Source organism: Hylobates moloch, unplaced genomic scaffold (genome assembly GCF_009828535.3).
Source record: "Hylobates moloch isolate HMO894 unplaced genomic scaffold, HMol_V3 SCAFFOLD_2, whole genome shotgun sequence".
Classification (NCBI taxonomy): Eukaryota; Metazoa; Chordata; class Mammalia; order Primates; family Hylobatidae; genus Hylobates; species Hylobates moloch.
Window position 1 is genome coordinate 63,872,630 of NW_026652277.1, and position 21,638 is coordinate 63,894,267.

The 21,638-nt window shown below is 41.3% G+C and overlaps 1 protein-coding gene across 2 annotated transcripts in view; it reads right to left on the reverse strand.

The window, feature by feature from the left end:
• Positions 1 to 1,233: 1,233 nt before the first annotated feature.
• Positions 1,234 to 21,638, reverse strand: part of USP46 (ubiquitin specific peptidase 46) — a 69,209-nt gene continuing 48,804 nt past the window's right edge. For both annotated transcript variants that reach the window (XM_032150953.2, XM_058434163.1), the window contains exons 5-9: positions 21,309 to 21,385; positions 10,049 to 10,132; positions 7,396 to 7,593; positions 4,173 to 4,251; positions 1,234 to 3,286 (exon numbers count right to left, since the gene is read on the reverse strand). In XM_032150953.2, the coding sequence (XP_032006844.1) occupies positions 3,185 to 3,286; positions 4,173 to 4,251; positions 7,396 to 7,593; positions 10,049 to 10,132; positions 21,309 to 21,385 (540 nt within the window). In that variant the 3' untranslated portion in view covers positions 1,234 to 3,184. The remainder of the gene's footprint in view (positions 3,287 to 4,172; positions 4,252 to 7,395; positions 7,594 to 10,048; positions 10,133 to 21,308; positions 21,386 to 21,638) is intronic.

Below are 21,638 nucleotides of genomic sequence, written 5' to 3' on the forward strand. Positions count from 1 at the left end.
GGAAATAATTTTCCCTGACCCATGCCATTTACATGAGTTCATTACAATAGTGCTGATAAATGCCTTGACCATATAATAGCAAACAAGGGCAAAACATTTAGTGCACAATATTTTAATACACATGAATATACAAAGTTGATCAAAATGCAATGTTGAAAGATAAAATCCATCTGTAATAAAGCTACACTCCAATATCTAAAATAAGCCCTAAGCTCCAGTTAGAACATAGATCATTATTAGGCATGCCCATGAAATTAAGGGTATCCATGAAAATAAATGCATAGGGACCATTTCTGACATTTTTTCCCTATTTTACCTTAAATCCAAAATATACCAGGCCATAAAACCAAATATGATTGACTTCCTATTCAAACTAATGCCCTGCTTGTGTTGTGCCTCACTCTCTTTAGACCAGTCCATTTCCTATGACCACAGAAGGGAAAATGCATCAACACAATAGGACCAGATGCCAGCATTTTACCAACATTTACTTTTAAACACATGATTTTTTTAGCATGCTATGCCATAACCTAGAGGCTAAACTAGTAAGTAACCAATAAAGCAAATGTTCCTTCTGTATTTTTTTAAAGTGTGAAACATTGTAACTTATTTTGTAACACCCAGCAGTTAAAAGAAATACAGCAGGCCTACTCACTCCTGCAGATGACACAAGAAATCCTTGGCCGTTGCAGGGAGTACTGCGGAGCCTTTGGGCTATCGCTGACCTCACAATGGTCTCACATCTCCCACACCACTTCCTGCTTTACACTATGAATGAGGGATGTAAACTAAAAGTGTTTGCATGTTACTGTCTTTACATAAAGAGATGTGATTGGGAGAAACCTGCAGCTGCCTAGTGTTTGTTTCATTTATTGAGGAGGAAGAGGGAAAAAATTAGCAGATAGCTCTAAATTTTAAAAAGCTGATGGAGTGTTGCTGGAGAAGTGTGTTTTGGTCTTTTTCCAATCTTCTTTTCGTGCACCATACAACTGTTTTAATGTCTTTGCAATATTTTCTTATACTTACCCTTTTTCGTTCCAAAAATCTATCCATGAATGCTGAATTTTAACTGACTCTTACTATTCAAAGGAATTACTTCGATTAAATCACTGGGAAAAACATTTTGCACAACCAAATAGAAAAGAAATATCCTGAACTTATGACTTAGCATTTAAACATTACTTCTACAGGCTTCCAACTGAAATATTTTTTTCTAATAAATTAGCTTCAAGAGGTGTTTCAAAGATAATTTTAATAACTTTTTGTATGAATCAGTTCCAAATATATTAGAGACCAACCATCATGTTCTTAAAACTTTGTAACTTGCAGTCAAATATATGGATTCTATATAGTACAAACATTCCCCTACATCAATCACCTTCAGTTGGAAAGTGCCTCTCCTTAAAAAGAGATCAAGACTCACCTTCCAGGTAGTGATTACTGTGTAAGTTTCATAGAGGAAAAAAAAATATTTATAAATGTGAAATTGCCTCTAAACAAGGCAAGGTCCATTTCCACCATTTGTATAAAACAGTAACATGAAGATCACCCTGTTTTGTTTTCTCCAGTGAAAAGTAAAACATTTCACTTCAAGCATAAACAAACGAAATGTTGGCATGCTTACTTAAGTTCTGAGCAATAAACAGTTCAAGATATTTCAAAGATAAGAAATCCAGTTTTCATCTAGATAAAGTGCTATCCTCTTCATTGTTGCAAAATGGCCACTAACATTTTCCATTTCAATTTTAGTTCACATTATGCCCAAAGTTTGCATGTTCATTAGCAGATGCATTAGGTAACAAAAATATGTTCACAGTTTATTATAGTTTATGGAAGTTAAGTGACTTCCAAAGGAAGCCAAGATCTATGACTCAAAAACCAGCTCAACGGCAAAACACCAAATGACCCTTTTAAAGGTACCAATATTCAAATGCTCTAATAAATACATATATAACAAAAGTGAAAAAAGTAACTATAGTGAGATGAGGTTCTTCCAAAAAAATTCGGTCTTGTCAAGCATTCTAGGTGTCTTAGCCAAAGAAACAGCGCCATTTTGTTCATTCCCCCCTCCTGCCCACGGACACTTCCTTTGAGCCACCTCCATACCCAGCTAACTCTGGTATTCCCTCTAGGGAAGGTTCTGTATCAGCCCTGGGACTTGCCAGTGCCTCAGTAAACAGATGGACTATGTTAAAAAGTTAAGTTGTACAATGTGCTGATGGCTGGAAAGATGCAGTACCTTTGTTATTCCTGATAAGGAACAATGCCGTGCTGACTGGCTAAGGGGAGGTTTGCCAGCCCTGCAGCCATTGACTGTGACACATCAGCAGGATTGGAAAGATACCTTGAAAAGCTTAGCAGTGCCGGATACAGGATAAATACAACGCACAGGGCCTTACATAAGTGTCGCTGAAAATAACATAAAGTTATTTTCCTGAAACTTGGTTTTGGTAGAAAGGTACGAAAATAACTTTTCATTGTCCACAAAAACTTCTTCCTCTTGACTTTGCCTGCCCTGAGCCTTCTTAGCCCCTGGAATTCTAAATGGCTAGGTCAGCACAGCCCAGGGCCAATGCTAGCCAACACCAGCCACCATGGACAGCTTCTCTTCACCCTGTTTCATGTCAAGGATGATTTTAGTATCGAGGTTACTCACCTTTCAACATTTTCACTTGCACAAACTTAAAGCTATAGTTGCACCCCTAAAAGGTGAATATCTACCCAATTCTTCTGTCTTTGTATCAGAAGAGAGGCAGAGAAGCTGAAAATGAGTAGCAATGCTTCCAGGGACAAGTTAAAGGAATGCATTGTAAGAAGACCCTGGAAGCCATAGAAGTTTAGCAAACACCTAAAATAGACCGTAGACATTCATAGGAAATGTCATTCTAATACAGCCAGACATAATGAATGGCATAGCTTTCACCCAGTCCTAAAATTAGCAACTGTTATTCATATAAATCAGACTACAATCTGATTGCAGTTAACTCTATGTCAGACTGAAATAAAACCAAGAGTAGTGCTGCATGTAAAAACACAAAAGGAGAGAGTCTAACACAGCCAGACCATTGAGACTCGGAGTGATACCATTAGTGGGCCACTGGGGAAGAAGAAAGACCGCAGAGAAACAAGGTAATAGTGCTTTGAACATTTTCCCCCACTTGAATTAGTCCCACAGTTCTTTAAGTTACTCTCTTGACTGATAGAATAAAATATACCCAGATTCTGAATTTTTTGATATATCTGACGTCAGGCCATAGAATTCTTCAATAGCTTGAGCATCTATTTTCTGCAATAAAGGAGAAAGAAAACAACACAATTACTTAACATGATTCCTGGGGAAGGGAAATAAAAACTAATGGAATATATATTAAAATGCAAGGAACACAATTTGTTATGAAATCATGATTAGGAACTTTCAATAGCAAATAGAGAATTCCACAGACTTGGCTAAAGGACATCATCACATAAATTGTACATCTCTGGGAAAGAAGGCAATGCCTTCATGCATTAGCAACCCTGTGTGGGCACTCTTCGAAGAACAAGCCAAGACATCTCCCAAATGGTAAACTGATGGGTCCTGGAAATAGCCTTAAGTCTTTTCGGCCACCAGAGTTCATCTCTTTTAGTGTTATTCCACTAAAACTGCTACCCTAGTGGGTTAAAATAGATCATGTCTTTGAGTGTAGAATTCATTCCAGCTAGTATTCTTTTATAACAAAATCAATACATAGAATGTATTGGTGTAATATAAAGATTTCCAGATCCAACAGACTGAATAAAATATTTTAAACAATAATCAATACAAGAAAAATTTGTTATAATAATTTTAATAGAACTTTGAAGTCTATTGTTTGCCCTGTGTCAGAGGGGGCTTTAGTCATGATAGGAAACAAGACTTACACTGAAGTATGATTTACGGTGGCACAGATAGAGAGATCCCATGTCTATGGCTGAACCGTGGAGAACACAGCGTCAGTGAGTCCATGATCACACCCCTTCTCCCTTTCCATGGAGCACTGGGATTAGTAGAATTTGGTTTTGAATACAAATTTAAGCTGTTTTCAAATTATATTATGGGGAAACAGGCCCATTTTAGAAAATGTCTATACATATACATTCTCCGAAATACTACTGATGCTCTATGACTACTGGAGAATAATCTGCGAACCAACCTCTACAATGTCATCATCAAACAAAAGCCAGAAGCCGTGACTTTTCACAATAGTGATATAATGCCCACGATTAGGACCACTGGAAAAGAAGAAATAAAAGACAGTTAGCAAGTTAACATTTATCTCTTTATAAAACTCTACTTAGCTCTTTATAAGCAGTGATTCTCTGGGAAAAAAACTATGTCATCAGCATAAAGAACTTGGCATATAGCTCATGTCTATGTTCACAACACCATGCTGGACACAGGGGAATACAAAAGTGTGCAGAAGAGATGTCTCCTAAGGACTCATAATCCAGCAGCAAAAACAGACACTCAAATTCAGCAAATATTAACAAAAAATTACTCTCTACGTATTCTGTGCCAGGCCCTATTCTAGCTGTCAGGGGAAGAAGCAGTGAACAAAACAAAGACCTCACTTACTTGGGACTTGGGGTAGGGGCTAGATTGGCAATATACAAACTAAACTTATAAATGTATGTCAAGCGGCGAGAAGTGTCATGGAGAAGGATGAAGCAGGGTAATGGGATATGAGTGATGGGAGGAGGTAATATTTGATGGAAAGTGAAGGGAGGCCACTTTGATAATGTGAGCAGAAGGAAATTTCCCTGCAAGGAAATGGCAGGGGTAGGGGTAGGGGTGGGGGTCAGGGCGTGGGGAGAAGCCATGTGACTCTGGGATGGAAGTTTCAGAAATAGGGAATAGCAAGTGCAAAGGCCTGGGGTGGGCGAGTAGCACTTGGTGTGTTCAGGAACAGCAGAGAGGCCAAAGGAGGCCAGAGCAGCAGAGTGAGCGAGGAGGGGAAGACCAGAGGGGGCTGAGGGGCAAGTGTAGTAGGAGGAGTCACAGTTAAGATTTTAGGCTTTGCTTCGAGCAAGCCAGGAAGAAATGGGGAATTTTAAGGAGCTGTATGATATATGCTTTAGAAAGACATTAATAAACCAATATGCATAGTAACAAGTGTTTAAAAGCCATATACCATGCTATATGGAAAAAAGCAGAAAGGACAACTAAGCAGCTGTTACTATGTAGTTAGGTTAGATCTGCACAAGTGAGGAGATTTTAATCCTAAACCTAAAACTGTTTTTTAATGCACTGTTAAAGTTGAAAAAGCCAAACTTCACCCTTTGTTTACCCTCTTTCAACACAAGATGATGCCAATGATCTGTTCCTGCCCTTTCTCCAGCCTCCTCCAGCTACTGTCTCCCTTTCCCTCTGAGCTCCAGCCCATCGGGCTCCTCTCACACGCTGCCCCCTTCATATTATGGGCCTTTGTATTGCTGTAAACTCTGCCAGAGATAATCCTCCCCCAACTGCATTCTATTTAGCCCTCTGCTCAAATGTCACCTCCCCAGATAAATCTCTGCTGACCACCTCACCTGAAGATGTATCTCCCATCACTCACTCATCTCCCTGTTTATTCCTGATAGCACTGATCAAAATCATAAATTATCTTGCAGTGGTTTGTTTTTGGGGGTAGCAGGGTGGTGTGTTTATTTGTTCATTATCAGTCTTTCCAGATAGATTATAAGCTTTGTGAGGGCAGGGTCCCTGTGCTGTGTGTCTTTTCGTTACTCTATTTTCAGATCCTGGCATGGAATCCAGAACATACGAGCTTAAAAAAAAACTTGCAGCAGAAATCAATGCATGAGGCTATGCACCTGCTGCAACTGTGGGCCAGGAGGTCCTGGCATGGAAGAGAAGGCAGGCCCAGCTCCCTAACCTCAAAGCTTTCCAGTGCTACCTGGAAGCCACCCAATCCGCATGCATAGGCCAGCCCTGCTCCACATAGGAGAACAATGCTACTTCTGTGGGGAGGAGTTTGAAGAATCCTAGTTAGTGGCACGCATGACTTGGCACCAACTGAGCTCTGCTACCAGGGCTCTTCTGACCTTGTGCTCACATTACAGAAACTGACCTTAGAGAACCCAACCTCCCACTGGACGTCCAGTTCCCTCACCTGGGTCTCTGCCAGTCCTCCCAAGGATTTGAATTGGGCACCCACAGAGACCCACACTGAAAGTCCTGTGTACCCTGTGCAAGGGGCCCTCCTGTCCACACCACCCCTGCCACCCACTTTAGCCACAATGCCCACCAGGTCCCAGGCTCTGCCTGCCCTAAGATCTTCCCCAACCCTGCACTAATGTCAGGCCTCATCCAGTACTCAGGGCTAGGTTCCAGATCACTGGAACTCTGTGTTCTTCAAAAGAATAACAGCTGTTCTTTAGGGAGAACACCACAAAACTGGCATATAACTAGCCAATAAATATCATTATACTGAGGATACAAGAAAATATCCAGTGACTTAAAGTTAATACACACAGGATAAAATATGGGGTACTTCAGATGTGAAGTTACAGTTTCTGATGCCATCTACCCTAGTACACAATTAGAAATATATCAACCTATTCCTCTGCATGGCAATGGTAGTCTCCTGGTAATGGTGTATTCACCATAATCCGATCTTAGCAGATGGAGGAGAAAGACTCTTGCTCTATGACATGCCCCAATCTAAAACCTATGAGGTCAGGGGGAAAGCTGTGCCTGCTCCCAAGACAGAACATAAACCTGTCCCAACTGAGCAAAGAATAACAAACAGGTGAATTTTCAAGATACTTTTCTTCCCTTATACCAAATTATGGAATAAAAAATATCTGCTCAAAGGAATTTCGGCAAAACGCTTTGCCTCTCCGTATCTAGAGGCCTTCTCTCTCTTATCTTTTTTCTGATTATATACTTATTACAGAATGTTGGGGAAAGACCAAAAATAACAAAGAATATTTTTTAAGAATATATTTTTAATCACTCAAAGTGCCAAAAAATTATTAAATTTGATCCATTGCTTCTAGTCTTTATTTACACATCTTAAAATACTTTTGAGATCATACTATAAATGCAACTTGGCTTTTTAAAAATTAAAATCATAGCACAGACATTTATTTCTCCATGTTATTTCAAATTCTTCATAACCATCGTTTTCATGCAATGGAGATTTATTAAGTTATTTCTCTCATGATAGAACATTTAGATGATCATTATTGGAATGCTCTTTATGTGTCTGCAGGCATGTTTATATATTTTTTGTGATGATCAGTAAGAGTTTGGCAGAGATCCCAAAAGTACTGAGTGCCACGGGCCAGGAAAGGTGCAGCCGGGTATACTTCAGCGAAGGGGCAACCCTTACAACACTTACCCTGTATACCTGCTTCCGGTCTTGACCTTACCTGCCACAGTGAACGACCACAGCAACCAGGTCATACATGCGGTCCAGGTTCACTGCATCACTGGAGGTGTTGAAGAGCCGGAGTTCCAGAGGGAAGACCACACGGTAAGACAGCTTGGTGTATCTGTGCAGCTGCTCCATGTACTTAAACCGCTTTAGGTGCAAGGCCAAGATCATGGGCAGCTTTTTTACCCTCATCCTAAGAAACCATGAAATAGAAAATCAGTTGTACCCAACACCTATTAGGGGAAGAGAATACACTGTCATCTGCACAAACAGAACAGGAGGAGTTTCTATCCAACTTCAAAGCAGCAAACAACCAAACAGTTTGCAAGGATAAAGGTATGCTGGCTTATATAGAGCTGACTTATCCTATATCCCTGGCTCCCAGCAGGAGAAATGTACAACGGTGTGTGTCTATTTGTTGAAAGGAGATGTTCCAGAATTTTTGTACAAATAAAAATAGGCTGTGCAATTGTTCTCCATCACTGCTCTGTGCCTTCCAGAGAGAAATGATATTTGGACAATCTACCCCCTGAGATGATGGTGAGAAGGGTTGAGAGCTTTTGAGAACAGGAAGCTGGGAAGAGGACAAGGTAGACGGTGCCGACTGCTGGACTTACAGGTTCTGAGGACTGGCAGGAGGATGGATGCTTCTGACATACACTCTTGTGCATTGGGACACCAAGAGTGCCAGGCTCACTCTCATTCTGACCCTTGTGATCTCGGGCAAGTCACTTCCCTTCTCTAGCTCTCAGTTTCCTCATTTACAAAATGCAGGGGTTGGCTTAGGGCTACATTTCACAAACTGGGCTCAGGAGAGCACTGGAGATGTTAACAGATGTGGTGTTTCTGTGGCTAAGTAAGTTTGGATGATGCTACTTTCTGCTTTGAAGATCCTATGTGTACATTACCAGACTGAAGATTTTGAGAAATCCTGCAGTAAAGGAATTGTTCTGTTGTTTGATGTTGGACTTCCCAAACTTATATAAATATAGAAAGGTTTGTTTACTAGGTGACCATTAACATTCCTCAGTAAAAAGTCACAAAGGTAACAGTTTATGCAGAGTGCACTGCTAGAATAGAGGGTCTTCCAGTTACCTTCCAGCCCCCCATTCCATGAATGTACTGAGTTAAGTGTAAATGCCATTTAGTTTGTGTACATTTTTAATACATAGTATGTGAAAAGGACAAATTTTAGAAGAACAGTTTTAAGGAATCTATTAAGGAAAAGCCCTGTTCATACAAATAAGCAAGTAAAACAACAGTAGAGAAATAAGAAGTATGGGGAACCCCATATTTTATGGGAACACATGACATTGTAATATATAAACCCCCCAGGGCTGAACAAAAAATGTCTTAATGTCACAAAGGAAGACCCAAGGCCAGCCTTAGGCAGACTGAGGTTATAAGGATGAGGGACAGACATGAGTGACCTTCTTTACTAACAAAAGACATCTGCCTACCTCCTTGAGGCCTGCCTGCTACAGTGACTAACCATTTGTAAGTTTTGCAGCAAAGAAAAGTGTACATGTTTGGAGTGAACGCCTGGGAAGGCTGGGCAGAGAAATGATCTCAACCTCAGGTCTAGACCCCTGAGGGTTTTAGACAGCAGTATTGAGCATCTGCCAGCTGCCTTGAATACTCCAGAACCACTGACAAGATAGATTTAACTCACAGGAAGCCTTCGCAGGATGACTGAAATGGCAACTTTCCTGGCTTGTAGGAGCAGATTAATGGGGGACAACTGGTTATTCCAGATTTTCCAAGAACTGTAACTGTCTGGTGTGCGGAAAAGGTGGTGCAATAACTTTCTAACTTTCTTATCACCTGTTCTTTTTCTTTTTTCTTTTTTTGATATGGAGTCTCGCTCTGTCACCCAGGCTGGAGTGCAGTAGTACAATCTCAGCTCACTGTAACCTCTGCCTCCTGGGCTCAAGTGATTCTCCTGCCTCAGCCTCCCGAGTAGGTGGGATTATAGACACCTGCCACCACGCCCAGCTAATTTTTGTATTTTTAGTAGAGACGGGGTTTCACCATGTTTGTCAGGCTGGTCTCAAACCCCTGACCTCAAATGATCGGTGTGTCTCGGCCTCCCAAAATGCTGGGATTATAGGTGTGAGCCACTGTGCCCAGCCTCTAATCACCTATTCTTATAACTGATGTGTTAATAATTTCCTCATGAGTCCTTATGAAATGATATATATTTTTTAAACCTCTGTCTCTAAATAAGAGGTCCTAATGTTTAAGCCATACAAACAAAAATAATATTGGGTGTCTACTATGTGTTATATACTCTGCTAAGTACTTTATATAATTTACCTTTAATCTCAAGAGAATAGTGATTATATTTAATCATTACTTGTTTATCTAGCATAGTATCTGGCACATAGCAGGGCTCAATAAATATTTGCTGAATGACTGAATGAATAAACAAATAAGTAAACAATCGGACAGACAACTCTCCAAGTTGTTCTCTCCAAGGTCAGCGTTCTTATCCCAGTTTCGCTGGTGAGGAGGGTGACTGACTTCCCCAAGGCTCCATGGCTACAAGCCCAGGAAGCTGAGATTGATTCAAAGCCAACCCTGCTGGGCCGCACAGTCGGGATCCTTCTCACCACACAAAGATAACCCTGAGCTAAATCTTTACCTACCTTTTCTGGGCTTCTTGTTTGCTGCAGCATGTTTCACAATAATATTTTTGTTCACTACACAGTGTTTCTGTGTTGCTGAAGTCTCTGTAGAGGAAAATATTTCCATCTTTAAAAAATGTCCAAATCTACTTGGTATACCATGTTTTGAATCCCTCAATTAACCTGTAGGGTAATTTTTAAGTAAAAATGGAAGAAGAAGTAATCAGAAAAAAATCCTACTTAAGACTAGGATGGTAGAGAAACTACAGGATGAAAAACAAAAATAAGAAGACTGGGTACCATTATGGTGGGAGACATGTGCTTTTCATCGAATCATGAATTTACTATGAGAGATTCAAATATAGTTTTATTTAATGGGACACAGGCAGATACAAATTAGGGTTTCCAACTGGATTCAGAAAAAAAACTCATGATTTAATGGAGAATACCTATAAGCCAGAAATTAAAATCATAATAGAAAAATACTGTTGAGTAAAAGTTCACCATAAACACTAAAACTTAGATCCAGAAAGTAAATCACATAACATGCAAGGTGACACTATTGTGTAGTTAATGAAAAACAGTATTTCTCTGGTGGTCCATATTTTCAAAGAGCATGAAAGTAAAGATAATGAAATTTAAACCATATACAAAACTGCCCTCTAGGTGAACTAAAGAAAGCTTGAATTAATCAGATGACCACCTCCTACAACCCCTGCTCCCCACTGCTCCCCCACTGGAGGATAAGAACTTTTGCCTGCCTCCTTTGGAGAACAAAAGCCATTGTGTTTGTCATATGTGTATCTGCCTTATCATGAGGTTCTACTCTGCTACTTATGGTTTTTATTTTTTAAATGTCATGGTTTTTCATTCTTTTCTAGCCATCGAGATTCTACTTAACATTTCTGTGGTACTGCTTCAAAGGCTGAAAAGAACATCTGGACTAATACCCTACAGTTTTGAAAAATTCTGGGGCATTTCCTTGTTCATAGTGTCCTAGTACCATAATGACCAGATTTTATTAAACAGAAAATGTTATTTAAAATGTGTTAAATGCATTTTATGAGGCCAGCATCGTCCTGATACCAAAGCCTGGCAGAGACATAACCAAAAAAGAGAATTTCAGACCAATATCCTTGATGAACATTGATGCAAAAATCCTCAATAAAATACTGGCAAACCGAATCCAGCAGCACATCAAAAAGCTTATACACCATGATCAAGTGGGCTTCATCCCTGGGATGCAAGGCTGCTTCAACATACAAAAATCAATAAATGTAATCTAGCATATAAACAGAACAAAGACAAAAACCACATGATTATCTCAATAGATACAGAAAAGGCCTTTGACAAAATTCAACAACCCTCCATGCTAAAAACTCTCAATAAATTAGGTATTGATGGGACGTATCTCAAAATAATAAGAGCTATCTACGACAAACCCACAGCCAATATCATACTGAATGGGCAAAAACTGGAAGCATTCCCTTTGAAAACTGGCACAAGACAGGGATGCCCTCTCTCACCACTCCTATTCAACATAGTGCTGGAAGTTCTGGCCAGGGCAATCAGGCAGAAGGAAATAAAGGGTATTCAATTAGGAAAAGAGGAAGTCAAATTGTCCCTGTTTGCAGATGACATGTTTGTATATCTAGAAAACCCCATTGTGTCAGCCCAAAATCTCCTTAAGCTGATTAGCAACTTCAGCAAAGTCTCAGGATACAAAATCAATGTACAAAAATCACAAGCATTCTTGTACACCAATCACAGACAAACAGAGAGCCAAATCATGAGTGAACTCCCATTCACAATTGCTTCAAAGAGAATGAAATACCTAGGAATCCAACTTACAAGGGATGTGAAGGACCTCTTCAAGGAGAACTACAAACCACTGCTCAATGAAATAAAAGAGGATACAAACAAATGGAAGAACAGTCCATGCTCATGGGTTGGAAGAATCAATATCGTGAAAATGGCCATACTGCCCAAGGTAATTTATAGATTCAATGCCATCCCCATCAAGCTACCAATGACTTTCTTCACAGAATTGGAAAAAACTACTTTAAAGTTCATACAGAACCAAAAAAGAGCCCGCATCGCCAAGTCAATCCTAAGCCAAAAGAAAAAAGCTGGAGGCATCACGCTACCTGACTTCAAACTATACTACAAGGCTACAGTAACCAAAACAGCATGGTACTGGTACCACAACAGAGACATAGATCAACGGAACAGAACAGAGCCCTCAGAAATAATGCCACATATCTACAACTATTTGATCTTTGACAAACCTGACAAAAACAAGCAATGGGGAAAGGATTCCCTATTTAACAAATGGTGCTGGGAAAACTGGCTAGCCATATGTAGAAAGCTGAAACTGGATCCCTTCCTTACACCTTATACAAAAATTAATTCAAGGTGGATTAAAGACTTACATGTTAGACCTAAAACCATAAAAACCCTAGAAGAATACCTAGGCAATACCATTCAGGACATAGGCATGGGCAAGGACTTCATGTCTAAAACACCAAAAGCAATGGCAACAAAAGCCAAAATTGACAAATGGGATCTCATTAAACTAAAGAGCTTCTGCACAGCAAAAGAAACTACCATCAGAGTTAACAGGCAATCTACAAAAATGGGAGACAATTTTCGCAACCTACTCATCTGACAAAGGGCTAATATCCAGAATCTACAATGAACTCAAACAAATTTACAAGAAAAAAACAAATAACCCCATCAAAAAGTGGGCAAAGGACATGAACAGACACTTCTCAAAAGAAGACATTTATGCAGCCAAAAAACACATGCAAAAATGCTCATCATCACTGGCCATCAGAGAAATGCAAATCAAAACCACAGTGATACCATCTCACACCAGTTAGAATGGCCATCATTAAAAAATCAGGAAACAACAGGTGCTGGAGAGGATGTGGAGAAATAGGAACACTTTTACACTGTTGGTGGGACTGTAAACTAGTTCAACCATTGTGGAAGTCAGTGTGGCGATTCCTCAGGGATCTAGAACTAGAAATATCATTTGACCCAGCCATCCCATTACTGGGTATATACCCAAAGGACTATAAATCACGCTGCTATAAAGACACATGCACATGTATGTTTACTGCGGCACTATTCACAATAGCAAAGACTTGGAACCAACCCAAATGTCCAACAACGATAGACTGGATTAAGAAAATGTGGCACATGTACACCATGGAATACTATGCAGCCATAAAAAATGATGAGTTCATGTCCTTTGTAGGGACATGGATGAAACTGGAAACCATCATTCTCAGTAAACTATCACAAGGACAAAAAACCAAACACAGCATGTTCTCACTCATAGGTGGGAATTGAACAATGAGAACTCATGGACACAGGAAGGGGAACATCACACTCTGGGGACTGTTGTGGGGTGGGGGGAGGGGGGAGGGACATGGGTGCAGCACACCAACATGGCACATGGATACATATGTAACAAACCTGCACATTGTGCACATGTACCCTAAAACCTAAAGTATAATAATAAAAAATAAAAAATAAATAAATAAATAAAAATAAAAATAAAATGTGTTAAATGATTCTACCACTTACACAGAACACATCAAAAGAAAACACGGATTCTTTCATTCATTAAGTCCCCAGATGTTTCCTGCCAGTCCTCTGGGCTAGGTTCTGGGGATCCACAGAGAATAACTGCCCTCATATGGCTCATACTTTAACAGAGATGTGTGCAAATGAACCACTGACAACATGAAACAATCAGTGCAGCTTCAACAGAAAGCATTACATGATTCCCCTGCTGAAACCCTCCAGCAGTTTCCAGTGCACTTATCCACCCTGCCTCCTTCTCTCTGCTCCAGCCACACTGGCCCTGGGATATCCTCTTCTCACCTTAGGGTGTTTGCAGGTGCTATTTTCTCAGCACTGAGAGCTTCCTCCCAGAGGCTTCCATGGCTGGCTAACCCAGTTGTTCAGCCTAAACATCCCCTCTTTGGAGAAAACTTCTCTGGCCACTTTGTCCACACCTATCCAGCCCCTATCACATTGCCGTCTTATTTCTTCCCAGCATCTGAAACCATTCTTCTGTTCATTTGATTACTTGCCTCCCCTCTATGTGCACAGTGCACTTATCATTCCTATATCCCCAGCACGACACACAATGGAACGCATTAATATTTGTTGGTTGAATGAATGAACCAACCAAGACAGAAGCAGGTGTAAAGTCCAGGAGAAAGCACAGAGAAAGAGGGAAAGTGTGCCAGGTGAACAAGTGAATAAGAATCAATGACTCCAGAGAGAGAACACTGCAGTGCAGAGGCCTGGAGGTAGGAGAAAGCAGCGGGGGCGTATTAGTCTGTTCTCATGCTGCTAATAAGGACATACCTGAGACTGAGTAATTTATAAAGAAAAAGAGGTTTAATGAATTCACAGTTTCACATAGCTGGGGAGGCTTCACAATCATGGCAGAAGGCAAAGGAGGAGCAAAGTTATGTCTTACATGGCAGCAGACAAGAGACAGCAGGTGCAGGGGAACTCCCATTTATAAAACCATCAGATCTTGTGAGACTCTTTCACTACCACGAGAACAGTACGGGAAAAACTGCTCCCATGATTCAATTATCTCCGCCTGGCCCCACCTTTAACACGTGGGAATTATTACAATTCAATGAGATTTGGGTGCAGACACAGCCAAACCATATCAGGCAGCAAGTCACATAGCCTGGAATATGCTACCAAGAAGCCAGCATGAACCCTAACCAACAGTCTCAACAAAGAAAAGACATAATCATGTAGTGCTTTTTAGAAATTCCACTTTTGACAGCATGGTGGAGGGGGAATTGGAGAGGGTTGAAAGGCAAGAAAGCCATTAGAATGCAAATGTACTAAACTTTCAGATTTCAAGTACATGGTGCATAAAACAAACTCATACTTAGCTGAATGAATGCTGCCACTGAGTAAGTGCTGTGGAATCTTGTTTTGGCTGCATGGTATTGACTGCAGTGGAATGGGGGAGCCAGAGGCAGGGAGGTGAGTATGGGTGTGATGGAGCTTCATATCCTCCCAATGTCTACTGCAGAGAAACTGTACTACCAAGCTAAAGGGTTACAATAGCCAAAGAAAGGCCAGCAACAAATAAGGAATCATTCATTCCTACTCATTCTTATTTTCCCCAAAAAGTTATTTGATTTGTAGACCCAGGCAGGTGGAAATACAGCAGAAGTTAATACCTAATGTAAAGACCCATTTTACAAAGAAGCTCACTGACAGAGTAATGCTCTTAGGGCATCCATGAGTTGAGAATTAGAAAATGAAGGTAAGTTAGGAGAAGGCGAGGACCCCAGCAGTAAATACTGAGGCAGAGCAGCTGTCAGTTAATGTTCTATACCTGTTGGAACAAAAGTGGGCAACAATGGTATAGGAAACTCTTCAATGAGAAAGACAAGAGGGGCACTTGCTCTTTCCAACACTTGGGATAAATTACGAAAGCACAGAGCAGAGGTTGGGAGAAAAACACAAAATTCTTTGTATTGCTTTAAAAAGAGGCAGAGCAGCAATAAAACATTACTTAAAAATACACTTTGGGGCTTCATACAGTTTGGATCTGTGTCCCCGCCCAAATCTCATATTCAATTGTAGTCCCCGATGTTGGAGGTAGGACCTGGTGGAAGGTAACTGGATCATGGGGGCAGAATTCTCATGAATGGTTTAGCACCATCCTCCCGGTGCTGTCCTCGCCATACATCGTGGAGAGTTCTTGCAAGATCTGGCCATTTAAAAGTGTTCAGCCTCCCCTCCAACCCCTGGCTTCTGTTCCAGTTATGTGATGTGCCTGCTCCCCCTTCACCTTCTGCCATAATTGTAAGTTTCCTGAGGCTTCCCCAGAAGCCAAGCAGATGCCAGCACCAAGCTTTCTGTACAGCTTGCAGAACAATGAGCCAGTTAAACCTCTTTTCTTTATAAATTACCCAATCTCGGGTATTTATTTACAGCAATGTGGGAATGGACTAATACAGGGCTGGTCCAAAAGTAGTGAGTTATCTCAATTGATGGTTCACAGTCAGTTATAGATCAAATTCCTTGTTCTACTTTTTCCCTCGTTCTCAGGAAGGAAGGAAGGAAGGAGGGAAGGAAGGAGAGAAAGAAGAAAACGCACTTTGGGAACAAATCTAATAAGAAATGCACACTTTTACAAAAAAGGCACTAAAGCCATATGCAAATATTTTAAAACTTCAAAAAATGGAGAAAGACTGTTTTTGGATGGGAAGGCTATCATTTTTTGTAAACACAGCTATTATGTCCAAGTTAATGTCTATCTTTGATACATTTTCAATTAAAATCTTCTTTTTCACGCACCACAATAATTCAAAATTGATATTAAAAATCCTCAAGCAATGCTTCCCGATAATTTCCATGTCATGATCCACACAGAAATACTACATAAGAAACACACTAGGATATACTGACGAGGCTGCTCCTATGGCTGGCCATGGACTCTGGCACGGCCAGGCCCTCCCAGCCTCCCGGGAGCCAAGAAGATGAATACATCTAATCCATTTTCCCTGGCTCACCAGTTAGGAAGCTTTGTTCTAGAATCTAGTGCAGTGGCTCTCCTCCTGCCCTCCTGGCTGCTCATTAGAATCATCTGGGAGCTTTAAAAACAATCCCAATGCCCAATCCTGCACCCCTCCACCCCCCACTCTCCCTCCATTCAGTTACATCAGAATCTCTCCAGGTGGAACCCAGGCATTACTGTTCTTAAATCTTCCCGGGTGATTTCAAGGTGCTGCCAGGGCAGAGAGCCATTGCTCCAATGCTTCCCAATAACCTGCGGATCTTGTCGGCACTGGGAGAATGGGAATTTAAAATGAGAGGAAGACAGAGGAAACAGAAGGCGGTGGTTTTAGAGCACTGAGCATTTGGAGGAGTAGGGGAGATTCTGGGAAGGAGTCATGGAGAGGGTCTAAGGCACTCAAGTGGAAGACAAAAATAACCAAAAAGGCCATGCAAGGATAATTAAGATAAACTTCACATAGTTTAAGTTTTTGCCTGAGGTCACCCCTGAACTTTTCACAAGGAAAAAACATCTTTCTTTCTCAGTATTCTCCTATGACACAAATGGCTTACTCTGCCTAAGACACAGTAATGAGGTTTGAAATATTAGAATTATAACTCAGCTACCATACAAACTTAACAGCTTCTCCAGACCTGTATCCTGAATTTAAACACTATTTATATCATTTCTCTGGAATAAAAGTTCAGTCACCAACTAAAAACCTTCTGGAAGAAGGTGGCAGAGATCTTACATTCAAACCCCACCATTTTAGCTTAATTTTTTATTTTTTAAAGTTATCAAAATGAAAGAAACATATCAGAAGAGATATGCAGACATAAGATTAGAGAAGAAAATTCATAATTCTAGTTTAAAAAACAAATCCTCAAAAATGCAATCCACATTAAACCATGAAAGGGGCCAAGCAAGAGCCCACCCTTCCCTTATCTTTTGTCTGAGAGACAGAGAAAGCTAACGACTCCACTGGCATTATTTGCTCCCTGCAATCTTCCTCCCGCACATCCTTCTCCCATCATGGAACTCTGAGTGGTGAGTGGCAACACCTGGCAGCCTTCTCGTTCTGCTGTGGAGGTGACACCTCACACGCATGTTAGGGCAGGTATAGCCGAGTTGGTCAAGGTCTAGATTAGGTGTGATGTAAAACAGGGGATGGGGAGGCACTTCAGAGATATCAGCCTGCACAGTGCAATAAGACAGAGTGGAATATGTTTAAAAGGCATTCAGAGGCTACTTCATACTCACCCACCCTAGCCTGAACATTTCCAAGTGCCTCTAGCCTGCCTTCGCCAGGTATGGATGACAAATATACACAATTTCTCCAGGAAAAAAAAAATTATGGAAACCTAAACCTCAATTCTATTTCTTATAACAAGGTTTCCCAAAGGTGGAAATTATCACCAATCACTTAACACTTTACCTGGCTGATCTGAAATCTACAGCCACTGCCACCTGCCCTTTTGAACAGTTCAAGTAATTCCTGGAAAAGAGGGAAAGCAGCCAACCTCCCTAACTCCAAATTCTCACCAAGGACAGGAATGGGCATATAATGGCTTTCTCCCATTCCCTCATCAGCAACTAATGGTGGTACACCCTTAACGTTTTCCACAAACCCAAAGAATGGACTTAGAGTCACAAAGAACAGTGGAAACAAGACTTTTAATGGTGGTCTTGCAATACTGGATGTCTGGTTAGGCAGGCACACCAGGGGCAGGTACAGCAGGTAATTTCAGTAGGTAATTTACCTCCTAGCATGCAAGTCCCTCCCCCAGTTCCTCACTGGTTGAATACTATGGGGTTACAATCTTCCCGGACATTGCCTAAGTTTCATTATTCCCTCCTAAGGTCATACACCAGTCCCCTTTCTTGCTTAAGTTTCAATTTCCCAATAACAAAATTTCTTCCCTTTTATGTGCTGACCCCTCCTCTACATCCTGTTCATTTATCATGACTTTGTAGGTGCATGAGCCATGCAGTTTGTCACATCTGCAGGCTGGCTGACAGTACTTAGATTTATTATACCTTGAAAACAAACCATTTAAAATGTTTTTTCACAGAGGGAAAAACGGTTTCATGGGCCAGGCCTAGGGCCTCCACTGTACCATGCAGCCTCAGGACATGGCATCCTACGTCCCAGCCACTCCAGCTCCAGCTATGGCTAAAAGGCACCAAGGTACAGCTTGGGATGTTGCTTCAGACGGTGCAAGCCCCAAGCCTTGGCAGCTTCCATGTGGTGTTGGGCCTGCGGGTGTGCAGAAAGCAAAAGTTGAAGTTTGGGAGCCTCCACCTAGATTTCAGAGAATGTATGGAAATGTCTGGCTTTCCAGACAGAAGTCTGCTGCAGGGGCAGAGCCCTCATGGAGAGCCTCTACTAGGGCAGTGTGGAGGGGAAATATGGGGTTAAAACTCCCACACAGAGTCCCCACTGGGGCACTGCCTAGTGGAGCTGTGAGGAGAGGGCCACTGCCCTTCAGACCCCAGAATGGTAGATCCACCAACAGCCCACCCTGTGCACCTGGAAAAGCTATAGGCCTCAATGCCAGCCTGTGAAAGCAGCTACAAGGGCTGTACCCTCCAGGGCCACAGGGGTGAAGCTGCTTGAGGCCTTGGGAGCCCACTCCTTGTGTCAGTGTGCCCCAGATGTGAGACATGGAGTCAAAGGAGATTATTTTGGAGCTTTAAGATTTAATGACTGCCCTGCTGGGTCTCAGACCTGAATGGGGCCTATAGCCCCTTTGTTTTGGTCAATTTCTCCCGTTTGGAATGAGAGCACTTACTCAATGCCTGTACCTCCCATTGTATCTTGGAAGTAGCGAACTTGTTTTTTATTTTACAAGCTCAGAGGCAGAAAGAACTTGCTTTGTCTCTCATGAGACTTTGGCCTTGGACTTTTGAGTTAATGCTGGAATGAGTTAAGACTTTGGGGGACTGCTGGGAAGACATGATTGGTTTTGAAATGTGAGAAGGACATGAGATTTGGGAGGGAACAGACGAGGAATAATATGGTTTGGCTCTGTGTCCCCACCCAAATCTCATGTTGAATTGTAATCTCTAACGTTGGGGGAGGTATCTGGTAGGAGGTGACTGGATCATGAGGGCAGATTTCCCCCTTGCTGTTCTCAAGATAGTGAGTTCTCACGAGATCTGGGGGTTTAAAAGTGTGTAGCGCTTCCCCTTTTGCTCTCTCTCTCTCCTGTGGCTACTTCCCCTTCTCTTCCACCATGATTGTAAGTCTCCTGAGACCTCCCTAACCATGCCTCCTGTACAGCCTGCAGAACTGTGAGTCAATCAAACCTTTTTTCTCCATAAATTACCCAGTCTCAGGTATGTCTTTATAGCAGTCTGAGAATGGACTAATACAGAAACTCATGCCATAAACAGAAGCATTCAGAAGGAAAAAGAGGCCACCATGGCCTATAAAACTCTTCGCAAACAAAGAAATTACAAACTTGTCCTAGACTCCAGGACACAAGCAGAAATGCCAAACCAATAAGAAGCACTCAGGTAACTATCAGTGCCAGGGTGGGGTACTCTCAGAGCCCTGGGAAATGGAACACAATCAGCCCCCAGCTCACACAATACGTTACACCCAGATGAACCAAGAAGCTCTTCCAAGCTGTTGTTGGTGCCTTTGCCCTGAAAGACGGCCTTCTAACTGCAACAACCATAGCCAAATCCTTTTAATCTATTCTTCTAAAAGGTTCCAAGTAACCTAAGCTCCTGAAATAAAAGTTCTGTCATCTGGCCCTTACTCATAAAATGATGATACTCTAACAATGTCTCTGACACCCTGCTGGAACACCCCAAGCCTTGGGGAGGCCCATGCTGACCACTTGGTCTACATGGGCACCTCCACTACCAGCCACTCTCTAGACTTGTTTTATTTCCTTCAAAGCACTGATCATTGTCTGTGCATTCCCACTAGAATATAAGTGCTGTGAAAGCACAGCCCGCGTCAGGTTTACTTCTCTATCCCCAGTGTCTACAACACAACCAGGCAAATTATAAGCACTCATGGCCTCTTGTTGAAAGGAAGAAAGGCAGAAGGGAGTGAGGGCTCAAAGGGAATTACGTCTTTACAGCAACTCTGAGCACATTTTCAATGCACAAGTCAATAAAAATGTCTACAGTAATCCTGGGCAAGTATTATTGTTACACTCAGGGCTCCTCATCTTCTCTCCACCCTCATGAGAAAGAGTTTCTTTCCATGCATGATCTCCACAGAATGCTTAAAAGATGGAGGAACAAGCAACTCCCTCATTAGTTCTCAGCCCAAAGTGCATATTTAAAATAATAAAATAGATTATCTTAGAAAAAGAGTAATGGTAGGCATCTATAGCCCTTATTAACTTAATTGTATGAGAGAGAGAGACTGTGGGTGTGTGTGTGGGGGTGTGTGTGTGTGTGTGTGTGTGTGTGTAAGAAAGAGAAACACTGATTGATGAAGGCCAAAGCCTACATCTGCATTAAAGATTAACACTTTATTTTTAAATTTAACAACCAATGACTTCCATTTTATGCTCTTTTTTCTAAGTAGGACTCTTCTCCAGAGCACATAATCTCTCTTGGGAAAGGAGAAATACAAAATAATAGGATCATATTGGTTTAAGAGAAGGGAAGATTATGTCCTGAAGAAATACGGGATTTTCTCTCCCACTTAGTTACAAGCCTGATCAAAAGCTCAAACTGCCTCAGAGTTCGTAAGGTTACCTTAGACAGTGGGTAATGGATGTATTCTGCTCCACATCAACAGAAAGGTCAAGAAAATCTTCATCTTTGCTACTAACCTGAAACAAAAAAAGGAAAAAATATACTAGGCATGAAATATGTAGTAGATAAAACTTTGAAGATGTATAGGTAATCACTGACTGCAATAAAAACCATAACTGCAGTTAAAGTCCTGCATGGACATGTATACTCATTGGCACCCAGTTACCTCAAAAACAACCCAATCTAGAGAAAATCCCAAATTTTCAATTTAACCTCATCCCTATCCCAGCTTTGACTTACAGCTTTTAATAGTTAAAAACCAGATTTTTC